The sequence below is a fragment of the Leopardus geoffroyi genome, chromosome D1 (genome assembly GCF_018350155.1).
Source record: "Leopardus geoffroyi isolate Oge1 chromosome D1, O.geoffroyi_Oge1_pat1.0, whole genome shotgun sequence".
Classification (NCBI taxonomy): Eukaryota; Metazoa; Chordata; class Mammalia; order Carnivora; family Felidae; genus Leopardus; species Leopardus geoffroyi.
Window position 1 is genome coordinate 59,059,748 of NC_059329.1, and position 13,171 is coordinate 59,072,918.

Here is a 13,171-nt window from a genome sequence, read left to right on the forward strand (position 1 = left end):
TTTTCTCTTTCTCAGTGTTTTCAGGAAGTGTGTATTGGCCAGGGCTGCAGGGGGTGGGGGAGGAGGAGAGCAGGAAGCCACGGGAGACTAGAGCTAGATGTACACACACACACACACACACACACACACACACACACTCCCAGACAGATCCAGTTTTACTCAGAAACACTCTCAGATAAGTGATCACAGCCACTCAGAGCCGTACCTGGACCCAGACACGGCCTCAGACACACCCAGGGAACAGGGGCCTGGCTGTCTGCTAGACCAGCCCTGGTCAGACGAGCTGCCTGGTCAGGCACACAGCACTCTCTCGAGCCGGAGCTGTGGGAGTCCTCTGGCCCAGGACCCAGTGGACATCTGAGGGTGAGAAAGGGGAAGCTTTGGGCTGGGCTGTTGGCGGGGGTGGTGGGGAGAGGCTCCTTCAGAGGGTCTGGGAAGGCAGGAATCCCTGTCTGTCTGTCTGTCACCTCTGGACAGAGTTTTCTGTGGTACTCCTGCCCCCCTCCCTTTTTTGCTGTCAGAATTTTCTCTCTTCTTTCACTTTCTCCACATCTTCTGTTTTTCTCTTACCCTCTCTTTTTTTCCCCTTCTCTTTTCCTTCTCTCTGCCCTGGGCTTTTCAGGCGTCTCGTCTTCCCATAAGCCTGTCTCCTGGGCCCACTGGGAGCCCATGGTACCTGAGAGACTGCCCGTCTGTGGGTGTCTACCCTTCAGGGACCTGGTGCTGGTCTCCTCAGTTCTGGCTTCTTTCAGTGTCAAGTTCAAGGGTATTGTGGCCCTGGGAAGCTCCTACCTGAACCCCTTTGCCCTCCCACTGAGTTCAGGATAATAGGGAGACCAACTGAAGGCTAGCACTTAGCCTTGGTGTGGTTCCTACCCCTCTTCCCCAGGGCAAGCAGTGTGGTGGGTGCCTATGTTGTTGGGGGCTGGGCTGACCTCTCCCCCCAGTTGCTGTGGACCCCTAATGAACTCAACAACCCTGTGCTTAGATCAGTGGGGACATAGAGATGCCTCTAACCAGGTCCTGTCTGTGCACCCAGCCTGCCCTATGCCCTTGGCTCATCTTTCCACAGTGTTCAGCAGACCCCTACCTACACCTTCTCCTCCTGCTAAGACAGCCCTGGGCGGGACATTCAGGATGGGGGGATGAGCTCAACACAGTCATGAGCTCCCTCAGGGATAAACCTCCTCACCCTGCTGCCCTTAGTAAACAGCACAGGGCCAGACCTGGGAAGCATGATTAGCTGCCACAGGAGGGCCGGGCCTCTGTCTCCTCCTGCCCACTACAGCACGGCTTGCCTGCGGGAAAGCTCAGTGTAGGCCTGGTGGTAGGCATTCCATGAAGGACCCAACAGGCTGTGTGAGCTTAGAGGAGGGAGCAGTTGAGTAGACCTCCTGGAGGCATGTCCTGGGTACAGTGGAGCTGATGATCTGGATCATTGTGGGGATTAAATGAAAAAGCCTCCCAGAAGAGTGCTTAGTACATACTGGGTACTTAGTAAGTGGTAGCTGTTGTTCCAGGAAAAAGTGCTAAGAGCTGAATGAAGCCTTGGTTGCGAGGGTGGATGCCAGGTTAATTGGGCGCTGCTCTATGGAGGGGTAGGGGAGCTTCTGACCTTCTCTAGTGATCAGGAAGTGAGTGGGGTGGTGGTCATTCAGTCATCAATACATACCCTCTGAAAACCCCCTGTGTTGAGTGGTGTCATGATGTGGAGGGAGATTGGCCTGCCTGAGAGGGCTCACAGCATGTGCAGAGGCTGAGAGGCATTGTGCAGACACTAACCAAGTGAAAGCCCAGCAAGGGCTCTCCATGCTGTGATCTGGGCAGAAGTAAGAGAACAGAAGCAGGGGAATGCTGGAGGGGTTGACCTTTGGGTCTCATAATGGAGAAGGAAGGACAGGGGCAGCCACCAAGGAAGCAAGAAGCACAGGACTGAGGCCTGAGCCCTCATAGCCAGGGCACAAATGAGGAAGTGGGCAGCTGGGAAGTTTTGCCCCCATGGGGAGGGGAGTCAGCGTAAGAGATGGATGTGTTCGGGTCATTGGGCCTCATCCCACGTCTCAGTCCTGCTGGTGAGAGTCCAGGGATTGAGATTGGGCTAGGTCCCTCCAAGGCCTGTGCGACACTTCAGGGGGAAGGTCTTGAATCCAAGACAGGGCGTAGGCCTGGGTCCTTGGTCCTCTGAGGTCAGTTCAGTGAAATGAATATTGATAGACACAGCTATACTGAGTGGAAGTATGGAGGGTGGAGGAGCCCCAAAGAGGCCCCAGCCCAGCCTGGAGCATGAGAGGAGGCACAAAGTGGAGGGGGAGGATGTACAATTCGGACAGGGAAGGGTGTTCCAGGTGGAAGGAACAACATATGCAAAGGCCTGGAAGTATGCATTTATGGAATGCAGCTCAGGTAAGCATGGCTGAAATGTGAGCAGGGGATGAGTTCAAGGCCAGCCTGAGATATGTAGGGTGCCTCACTCTGTTGGTCCATCTGCCCTTATGGTGAAGCCTGGTTCCTTTGGCCAGAGATTGATGTAGACAGAAAGATATGAAGGGAGAGCCAGGGGCCACCCTAGGGGAGGAGGCCATGAAGCAGGTTCCTGGCCCAGCCTGTGCTGTCTGAGCCTCTTTCATCACAGCCAGGGTGAAAAAGTTGTGCTGATGACCCGTGGTCATGACTCTTCTTACTGAATTGTCAGTAAGCCTGGAAGCAGATAAGAGAGGAAACTGAGGATCAGAGCTGTAGTGAGCTGCTTTGTGAAGTCAGAAACTGATGTGTAGTCAAGCTGGGATTTGAGTGTGTTCAGCCTGGCTCCAAAGCTCTGCCTCCTTTTTTTTTTTTTTTTTTAATGTTTTCGTTTTTGAGAGGGGGAGGGGCAGAGAGAGAGGGAGACAGAATCTGAAGGAGGCTCTAGGCTCTGAACTGACAGCACAGAGCCCGACGTGGGGCTCGAACTCACGGACCATGAGATCATGACCCGAGCTGAAGTCAGATACTCAACCGACTGAGCCACCCAGACGCCCTCCAAAGCTCTGCCTCTTAGCTAGACAGACCACACATCTCATTTTGCCTGGGACAGGCCCTGTTTATACCTGTTGTTGTGACATAGTTACTAACAGTGCCTCTTTTAACTGTCAGAAGTGTTCTGGTTTATACGATTAATTATGTGGTTACCCTACTCTTACCCATTCTGACATGGGACCCTCACATGTCCCCTAACCCCCAGGTTTAAGGTCAGCTGTGTGTATTTGCCCCAATCCAATAAAACAAACCTCAGGCTGTGATCCCATCCTGGGGTGGATCAGCCTCTGTCCCGTCCAGGAGTCGCCTGGTCTTGCTATGGGCATAGTGAGTAGAGCAGATGTGTCCATATGTCACTTGGATAGAGGAAAAAGGGACTGAAGGAGCAGGGGAGCCAGGGCTGGGGGGCAGGTGGAGGCCCCCTAGAGGACAGGCCCATTGAGCTGTACTCTTAGGTACACACAGGCTTTCCATGGGCTGAGATGATAGAGGGTAGTGTGGAGAAAGCAAGCAGTGTAAGCAAAGGTTTGGAGGCGGTGGGGGGGGGGGGCACTGAGCATGTGCTCATGTTTGGGGCTCAGGGTTGGGGCCAGTCTTCTGATCTGTTGGATCAGAGGTCAATAGGAAACATCCCAGCTGGACCTCAGCTGTAGATTGGAGCTGAGGCCACTCTTAGGGTTATAGGCACTGACGTCCAGGACTCCAACTAGGGTGGGGGCACTTTGTGGGCACTATCCTTTCCTCTGGGGTTTTCCCACATGCTGTGCCTTCCGGATACCACTTCTCCTTTCCTGGCCTGGCCCTGACTCAGCATGGCCCCGTCCCCTGTGGTAGGCAGGCAGAGGTCAGCCAGGAAGGTTCCTGGAAGAGGATGATAGAATGAGGCCTGGAGGTCCATGGAAGGGGGGGTGGGGTCCCCTTGCTCCCACTTGCTTGGCACATAGCCATTTTCCTACAAAGACTGTGCTAGGAGAGGAGCCCTTTGCACTGTTCCCCTCTCCCTTCTTGCCATGGTCACAATGACCGTCAGAGTTGTGATCACATTTCCTCTTGGATGGCAGCTCCAGAGCTCCCAAGATCCTGAGTTGGCGTGGCCAGTGTAAGGAGGCGAGCCTCAGAGAAGCTCTCAGATCCTGGCTGTGGCCTCATTCGACACCGTGGTTGAGTTTGCAGGCTGTGGTGCCAGACTGCCTGGGTGCAAATCCCAGCTGTGGGATCCGGGACAAATTAACTTTGTGTCTCTGTGCCTCAGTTTCCTCATCTGTAAATTTGGGATAACAGTAGGCCATACTTTATAGAGAGCTTGTGATGAGTAAATGAAGACAACTGGGAATAATGCACGCACAGAAAACTAATAAGAATTAATGAACCCAGGTCTTCATTTATTTATTAATCCCTGCTGAGTGCTGGGCACGCCATAGTGAAGAAGGTAGGTGTGGCACCTGCCTCAGGGAACTCACATGCTTCAGATGGGCGGGTCCCTCGCAGACGATCAGGACGGTGATAGGGGGCACCTGGGGTCCAGGGATGGGGGGGCCATTGCTTCTTCAGCTCTGAGGATGCTCTGTTGCCACCTTCCCCTCAGTGCTGGCTCTCAGTCCTGGGGAGGGGGTCAGTCCAGGGAACCACTCAGCCCTTCTTGGCATTGGAGGGGCAGAGCCTGACCCCACTTCCCCGGGGTGCTTAGAGTTTTACTGTCCTGACAGCTTGGAGTTTTACTCTCGGCTCATCACAGGCCAGGCCCCCAAGGGCCCCTTCTTCCTGGAGTCTGGCAGGCTGGGTGCAATAGATTGCTTTGCCTGTCAGGAAGCCTCCGAGGACATTGCACCTGACCAGCTGGGGATCATGCCCTTGGACCTGTGGGTACTTACTCAGTCTCTAGGTCTTCATTCACCCTTTCATTTGCTTTTCTCTCAACTGTAATGGCAACCTATCCACTTACCTATCTGTCACCACCCACCTGTCCATTCAGCCATTTACTTGTCTTGTCATCCATCCACCTGCTCATGTGTCCACTCACCCACCCACCCACCCAACATGCTCTTGTTGTTGACTCAGCCAGTTCCTGCACTGGGCTGTGGAGATAAAGAATCAAGTCTGATGCTGCCCCTGGCCTAAAGACACTCAGGGTCAAGTAGGGGAGACAATCTAGTGCAGTGTTCACCAGGGGGTCTTCTTAGGCCCAGCTAAACATTCAGGCTCTCATGAGCACCACTTGGCATCAGATTCCCTGAGAAGCATTTAAGATGAAACAGCTGGCCACCAGGGTAGTGGTGGGCCTTCCTCTGCTGTGGGGTCCCTGTGGCAGTCAGTTCACACAGCTGTCCAGGAGCCATTCTCCATGGCCCCCCAGGAGAGGTGGGGGACTGAGACGACAGGTAGGTGTGAGAGCCACCCTGGCTTAGAAACCTCTTGATTCAAGAGTCCAGTATTCCATCTAACGACCCCACAGGTGTGGTTTCGGGTTCCTACATGGGTTGTGCCAGTGACAAGCCACCACGTTCAGGGAAGCCCAAAGCTCCAGCTCCTCCACCGGGTTGAGAGCCACTTACAATTTCTCCCCGTCTAGGTGCAGTGCCTCGCTCAGGCCACTTTTGTCCAAGGCAACGTTGCCAAGGAACATGGCTGACATACCACCTTCAGCAGGTTTCTAGGGGAGCAGTGTGAGAAAGCGAGCCGAAGGTCAGATTCTCTCAAAGAAAGGGAAGGAGTTCACTCCTTCTTTACCTACACGTGGGGAGGAGACCATTAGACTACAGGGTAATATGGAAACAGCCATGTATCTTAGGAGGCCCATAGACTGCGGAGTCAGGGTTCGGGTCCTGGCATAGTATAAATGCCTGGCACAAAGGAGGAAGATACTTTAAAAAATGTCATTTGGAATCATTCGTCTGAAGCTTGTCACAGAGGGGGAGATGGGCAGGGTCTGGGGGAGTGTGGAAGAGGGGTCAGGAAAGGCATTCAGAGAAGCAGAACTTGAGTTTGGAGATAAAGGATGAATGGATGTTCTCTGGTCAGAGACCAGGGGGAAGGGATTCCTGGAGGAGGCAACAGCAGGAACAAAGGCCTGGCATCATGGTCACGCCCCAGCTCTTGCTTGCTTTTGCGATAAACGCACACTGCCAATCACTGCCAGGAATGTTGGGGCAATAACCAGGCTGAAAATAACCAGTGAGACAATTGCCCACCCACTCTGATGTTCCTCCTTGGCCCCTGCCAGACACTGGCAGAGAGAGTGGGTGGGGCCAGGCCTCTAGGGCTAGGTCCCTTGTTCCAGCTGTGGGGGCACAAAACACGCCTTGTCTTGGTTAATTCTCCAAACACCCTGCCAGGTCGGTGATATAGTCCCCCCTCTACAGAAGAAGAAACTGAGTCTCAGAGGGGCTAGGTGCTTGCCCTTGGACACACAGGAACTAAGACTGAGTCAAGGTTCAAACTCACATCTGATGCCAAAGCCAGGAGACACTCGGGAGACACTTAGCCTGTAGGGAACAGTGTGATCTGTGCTGAGACGGATACACAGAGCACTGAGGCTGTGGGAGCTCAGGGGGCCCTGAACCCGGCCTTGGAGTCGGGGAAGGGTTTCAGGGGGAGTGATAGCAGAGATGAGGAGCTGGTGTGCAAGGGGAGTGCGGTAAGGACATAACAAGAGATGGCAGGGATGTGTAGAAGAAGGAACCCTCGTGCACTGTTGGTGGAAAGGCAAATTGGTGGAGCCACTGTGGGAAACAGTAAAGAGCTTCCTCAAAAAATGAAAAATAGAACTACTATATAATCCAGTAATTCCACTATTGGGTGTTTACCCACAGGAAATGAAAAGACTAATTCAAAAAGTGTATGCAGCCCGATGTTTATTGTAGCATTATTTACAATAGCCAAGATACAGAAGCAACCTCAGTGTCCATTGATAGGTGAATGGGTAAAGAAGAGGTGGTCTATATATACAATGGAACATTACTCTGCCATAAAGAGAGTGAGATTGTGCGCCACGTACAACAACGTGGATGGACCTAGAGGCTACACTGCTAAGTGAGACAAGTCAGTCAGAGAAAGACAAATACCGTATGATTTCACTCATACGGAATTTAAGAAACAAATAACAAAAAAAGGAGACAAAAAACCCAGATGCTTAAATACGGAGAACAAACTGATGGTTACCAGAGGGGAGGTGGGGGGGGGCGGTGAGATGGGTGAAGGGGATCAGGAGTGATCACCTGTGATGAGCACTGAGTACTGTATAGGATTGTTGAATCACTGTATCGTACACCTGAAACTAATATGACACTTTGTGTTAACTATATTGGAATTAAGTCTGGTGGGATCAGGTGAATTTGAGGGGTCTGAGGCACCCAGGAGGTGGACACGTTTGCATCCATGTCTGGGGCAAGGGAGAAGGTAGTCTTGAGCCAGGGACCCCTAAGACTCAGGGCCTTACGACTTGGTTTCTGAGGCTCTGGTCTCTGCCCTTGGCTTAGATGTCCATTTTGATCCTGAACCCATCCACTCACCAACACATGCCTTCTTATCCTTAAAAGCTCAAGTCAATGGGGCGCCTGGGTGGCTTGGTCGGTTAAGCGTCCGACTTCGGCTCAGGTCATGATCTCACGGTCCGTGGGTTCGAGCCCCGCGTCGGGCTCTGTGCTGACAGCTCGGAGCCTGGAGCCTGTTTCGGATTCTGTGTCTCCCTCTCTCTGTGACCCTCCCCCGTTCATGCTCTGTCTCTGTCTCGCTCTGTCTCAAAAATAAATAAACGTTAAAAAAAATTAATAAAAAAAACAAAATAAAATAAAAAAAGCTCAAGTCAAGCATCACTTCCTCCAGTCTTCCCTGACTCCACAGGCTAGGATGCAGCCCACTCTGGACTGCTAGATTGGAGACGCTGTGGGTACATGTGGCTAAAAGCTAGAGCTTTGGGGATAGGTGACCCGATCACAGCAATGCAGGGGCAACTTATACATTCCAAAGAACGTGCCTGCCTCCTTTAGGCTTGGGGAGCTTGGAGGTTTGGGGGCAGGGGAGTGAGGTGAGGAGGGCCTCATCTGAGTTTGTGGAATGAATGAGCTTTGCTACAGCCCAGGTGAGCTGGGAGTTCAGTGGGTTTCAGGCCTGGCTCTGTCACATAGTGATGCCAGCCCAGTGACTCCCCTACCTGGAGCTAACCCCTGGTGCCCAACTTTTGGTCTGTTCCCAGCCTTCCCTCCAGGGAGGAGGAGTTACTGTCATCACCACCATCATCGCCTCCCCAGCCAGCGCCTGAGGAGCCCCCAGCCACCTTCCCCCGAGTGCCTCCACAGCCCCCGTCTCCACCTCCCAGCCCCCCGGAGATCCCCCCGAAGCCTCTTCGCCTGCCCCCAGAGTTCGGTGAGTGCAATAGCCAGGCATGAGGTTCCTGGTGGGTAGCCTGGAATCAGAGCCCCTTGGGAGTCTGCAAGGATGCAAGGATCAAACTTTCTACTGGGCTCTGCCACCAACACAGTGTGGCCCTGGACAGGTGAGCACCATTCTCTTCATCCTCAAAATGGAGACGGCACCCACCTATCTGACCTACTGACTGTTAAGTGCCCGTGGCAAACTTTTTGAATTGCCCTTGGTTTAAAGTCTAGGGCTATTTTCCATGGTTGTTGATGGTTTGTTTTTCAACTTGGATTGTCCATTTTTCTCGATTCTTGATTCTTGTTACTTTTTTAGCCTTTTTAAACAGTCCTTGCCTCTGACCCCTAAACTTACCCCTATTCAGACCTCCTTGTGGTGGCCTGGCCTCTCCTTTGAGGCTGTCCTATGATGCCGTGAGTGTATAAATAGCATTTCCTGTCCCCTGTGCCTATTTTTGAAAGCTGGGCTGGGGTGAGGGGTAGGGGTCTTTTTAGGCTAAGGGTGGCCTTTGTGAAGCCAGGCCAGGGTACCCAGGAGGGGAGGCTAGTCTGAGTCTCTTCCCACCCCCACCCCTCTCTCTCCTCAGATGACTCTGACTATGATGAGCCTCCAGAGGAGGGGCCAGCGGCCCCAGCTGGCGTGATGACCAAGAAGGTGGGGCAGGTGGTGGTTAGGGTTTGAGCTGCCTGTCAGAGTGGAGGGTGGGCTGCCCAGCTGCCTCTCGGACCCTGGGGACCACCTGATAGAGAAAGGGGAGCCAATTCCCAGGATGTTTCCTTCCCCCTTCATTGTCTTGCCACGCAGGGCTTGAGGGTAGAGCATAGCACCTGAGCTCCCTGCCAGGGATCTGGGGGCTCTTGTTTGAGCCCCAGCTCCAGTCTTCAGCTACATCTGGATGGCTATGTGTGGCCTCTTCTCTCCCTCAGTGTTTGAGCACATCTCCCTGAGAGCTTCTTCCTCCATCTCTTTCACTTTCTCTTTTCCTGTGTCCCCCTGGTGTCTTAACTCTCCATCTCTGAGTGTTATTCACTATCCCTTCATCTTTCTGTCTTTGTCTCTGACTAATGCTGTCCCCCTGGGTCCCTGTGCCGCCTGCTGGCAGGGGAGGGAGTATGTGGAAACAGCAGTGATGAAAGTGCTGAGTCGTGTGGGTTAGGTGGACTGGACTGAGGGAGGGCATCAGCCCCCGGGGGGGTGTGATCTGGGGCTTGAAGGGAAGCCTGATGCTGAGTGGGTTTGTGGCGGGGTGGCCAGGAGGAGCTCCCAGTGAGCCAAGTCCCACGTGCCGTGCGTGTGGCCAGTCTGCTGAGCGAGGGGGAAGAACTGTCTGGGGACGACGACCAAGCAGATGAAGATGAGGATGACCACGCCTATGAGGGCGTCCCCAAGTGAGTGTCCACTCTTCTCCAGTGGCTGTCCCACCTGGCCACCCTCCTTTCCCAAGTGTTACCAGCCACTCCATCTCCTCAGCCCCTGCCCCATAGAAGCCTCCATCCTGGGCTCCCTCATTCCTTCTCTTCTTTCCCAAGTGGTGGATGGCACAAGAGCAGCCTGAACTCATCCCTGCCCAGCAGCCTCCTGATCCCCGAGCTCCCACCACACCCCATGGACGGGCTCCCAGGGGGCTCCACCCCCATCACACAGGTCATCAAGGCTGGCTGGCTGGACAAGAACCCACCGCAGGGGTGAGTGATGCCTGTTAGTCTTGCTGGTTCTCTGCATGAGGATGGGGAGTATTCTATACTGGATCCAAAAAACAGGCCAAGGTTATTTGAGCAGCTCTCTCCAAGCTGACTGTAGCAGTCAGTCATGCCCACCAGACCTATGTTTTATTACCGTTAAAATCGGGAAGTCCTGGGGCGCCTGGGTGGCTCAGTCGGTTAAGCATCCGACTTTGGCTCAGGTCATGATCTCACAGTTCATGAGTTTGAGCCCCACGTTGCACTCTGTGCTGGCAGCTTACAGCCTGGAACCTGCTTCGGATTCTGTGTCTCCCTCTCTCTCTGCCCCTCCCCCACTCGTGCTCTATCTCGGTCTCTCAAAACTAAATAAACGTTAAAAAAATTCTTTTTAAGTTGGGAAGTCTTACTTTGAGTCTGACTTCTATCATTCTTGCTATAGGTAAAGTCCCTTTTCTCAGTGGCCATTTGGGTTCCTTCCTCCCTTGAACCTGGCTATTTCTAACTTTGTATGTGGCTGCAAGAGGGGGCGGGGATAATCTTGGAGCCTCTCCTCTAATCCCCAGTCCTTTGCTCTGTTTTCCATCTGCCTCTGCTTCTCTAGATCTTATATCTATCAGAAGCGATGGGTGAGACTGGATGCCGATCATCTGAGATACTTTGACAGTAACAAGGTGAGGCCCATGTTGATCCCTGACAGGACCCCTGCTCCAGCCTGGCCCTAGGCTGACCCTTGACACTAGGCTTGGATGGAGTCCTTCCCCAGACCAGACCTTACTAGAGCTCCAGTCTGACTCCTTGAACCGTGTCTTCCTCGCCCATTGGCCTGCTGTGGGCCGTGGTCAGGGTCAGTGTCAGGGCTATCCCTCATCACCTGTGGGGCACGGGGCTGTAGCTAACTTTTGTGTCATCTAAAGTCAAGGGAACCAAGGAGTTCTGAACCACAGTACAGCTTCCCTCTCTTCCCCAGGACGCCTACTCTAAGCGCTTTATCTCTGTGGCCTGCATCTCCCGCGTGGCTGCCATTGGGGACCAGAAGTTTGAAGTGATCACGAACAACCGGACCTTTGCCTTCCGGGCAGAGAGTGATGGTGAGGGGTAGGGCTGGGAGAAGATTGGCAGCTTGGCCTGGTAAGTGGGGGGAGGAGAACCAGGGCACATCTGCTCCCCCTGCATCAAACCCAGAGAAGACTCCATCTTCTATGAGGTGGGAGAGAGAAGGGGACACTCTGTGGCTTTGTGTTTGAGACACCCACTGAGAACCATTTATTTCCATTTGCAGGGGAAATAGGCTCAGATAGGCGAAGTGGCTTGTCCAGCGTAGGTGGCACAGCTGGGATTGGAGCCTGAGCTTGTCCAAGTCCAAGAACTCACAGATAGTCAGAAATGGGTAGGGTGGTCTGGGTGGGCTTGCTGGCGGAGGTGCTGCTTGAGGAGCCTGGAATAGAGAACCTTAGGGGGCTCCCTGCCAGGCTGAGCTCAGGCCTACTCTTTCCCCTTGACCTGCAGTGGAGCGGAAGGAGTGGATGCAGGCCCTTCAGCAGGCGGTGGCTGCTCAGTATGCCCGGGCCCAGCTGTCTAGCGCTTATCCGTTGGGTATTCGAGGCTCAGAGCCACCTGACCGTGCTGGCAGCCTGGAACTACGTGGTTTCAAGAATAAACTGTATGTGGCCGTGGTTGGGGACAAAGTGCAGCTGTACAAGAATCTGGAGGTGCGAAGGAGTCAGCCAGATTGCTAAACTCCTCCCCTGCTCCCTGCCTACTTGGTCCCTCAGCCTGCCCAGCACCCACCGTGGCCCCTCAGCCTGCCCCCTGCCCCCGCCACCCCCTGGTTCCTCAGCCTGCCCCCTGCCCCCTGCCCACCCCAGTCCCTCACCCTGCCCCCTGCCCACCCTGGTCCCTCAGCCTGCCCCCTGCCCATCTCATCCCTCAGCCTGCCCCCTGCCCACCTCATCCCTCAGTCTGCCCTATGCCTACCCTGGTCCCTCAGCCTGCACTTTCCCTTTCTTTCTTCCCCTGACTGAGCTCAGCCCTGTGCCAGCCACGCTTCCTGCTCCCAGTCCTGACACTATCCCCTGCCTGGTTCCTGAGCATTACCTTCCCATCACCTCCCTGCCTCCTGCTCTCCTTCCCTACTGCTACACGGCCTCTGAGCCTGGGTCCATTGACCCATTTCCAGATTCCTGTACCCTCCTTTATCTCCTTCCAAGGTACTTTTCTAGTCCCTAGGGTTCTACCTCCCCTTCCTCTCTGTCCCTCCCTGGGCCTTTGAGCCCCACCCCCCAGGCCTTGCCCTCACCCCTTCCCACCTACCTGCCAGGAGTACCACCTGGGCATTGGCATCACCTTCATTGACATGAGCGTAGGCAACGTGAAGGAAGCAGACCGGCGCAGCTTCGACCTCACCACCCCCTACCGCATCTTCAGGTGAGCCTCCCTCCCCTCGCTTACCTGCATCATCACTCCCTGTCAGCATTTTTCTTCTTGCTTGTGTGGAAACCTGCCCCTTCTAGGATGGATTTCTCCCCTCCCTTCCCAGCCCTGACCATCCACACTGGTCCTTTACCTCCACTCACTAATCTCTTCTGATCCCTCCCTTCTAAGAAATCTCACTTTTACCCCACCCCTCTCTGACCATCACTTTCCACCTCCCCTCCCCGCCCCCCCCCCCCCACTCGCTCCCAGGCCTTCACCTGCCACCTCTGAGGCACTGTGCCATGCCTGAGTTCAAATCGTGTATATTAGCCTGGCTGACATGCATGACAGAATAGCACAGACTAGGGGACTTAAACAACAAAAGTTTATTTTCTCACAGTTCTGGAGGCTGGAAGTCTAAGGTCAAGGAGCCGTCCGTGTTAGTTTCTGGTGAGGCCCCTCTTCCTGGTAGATGGCTACCTCCTCACTGTGTCCTCATGCGACTTTTCCTCTGTGCACATGTAGAAAGAGAGTGAGCTATCTGGCATCCCTTCCTCTTTCTGTAAAGAAACCAATGTTACCAGGTTAGAGCCCCACTCTTAAGACATTATTTAACCTTAATTACCTCCCTCAAGGCCCTGTCTCCAGATGCAGTCACACTGGGGGACCACAGTTCGGTCCATAACATT

At 54.0% G+C, this 13,171-nt stretch overlaps 1 protein-coding gene across 8 annotated transcripts in view; it reads left to right on the forward strand.

The window, feature by feature from the left end:
• The window catches only part of ARAP1 (ArfGAP with RhoGAP domain, ankyrin repeat and PH domain 1), a 67,264-nt gene that overhangs the window by 29,824 nt on the left and 24,269 nt on the right, over positions 1 to 13,171 (forward strand). For 7 of the 8 annotated variants that reach the window (XM_045484122.1, XM_045484128.1, XM_045484125.1 and 4 more), the window contains 8 exons: positions 8,207 to 8,376; positions 8,975 to 9,042; positions 9,643 to 9,776; positions 9,918 to 10,073; positions 10,672 to 10,741; positions 11,038 to 11,158; positions 11,577 to 11,779; positions 12,388 to 12,494. In XM_045484122.1, the coding sequence (XP_045340078.1) occupies positions 8,207 to 8,376; positions 8,975 to 9,042; positions 9,643 to 9,776; positions 9,918 to 10,073; positions 10,672 to 10,741; positions 11,038 to 11,158; positions 11,577 to 11,779; positions 12,388 to 12,494 (1,029 nt within the window). Of the gene's footprint in view, positions 1 to 5,272; positions 5,394 to 8,206; positions 8,377 to 8,974; positions 9,043 to 9,642; positions 9,777 to 9,917; positions 10,074 to 10,671; positions 10,742 to 11,037; positions 11,159 to 11,576; positions 11,780 to 12,387; positions 12,495 to 13,171 lie in introns of those variants that run through there. The other variant, XM_045484129.1, reaches the window with a different exon arrangement.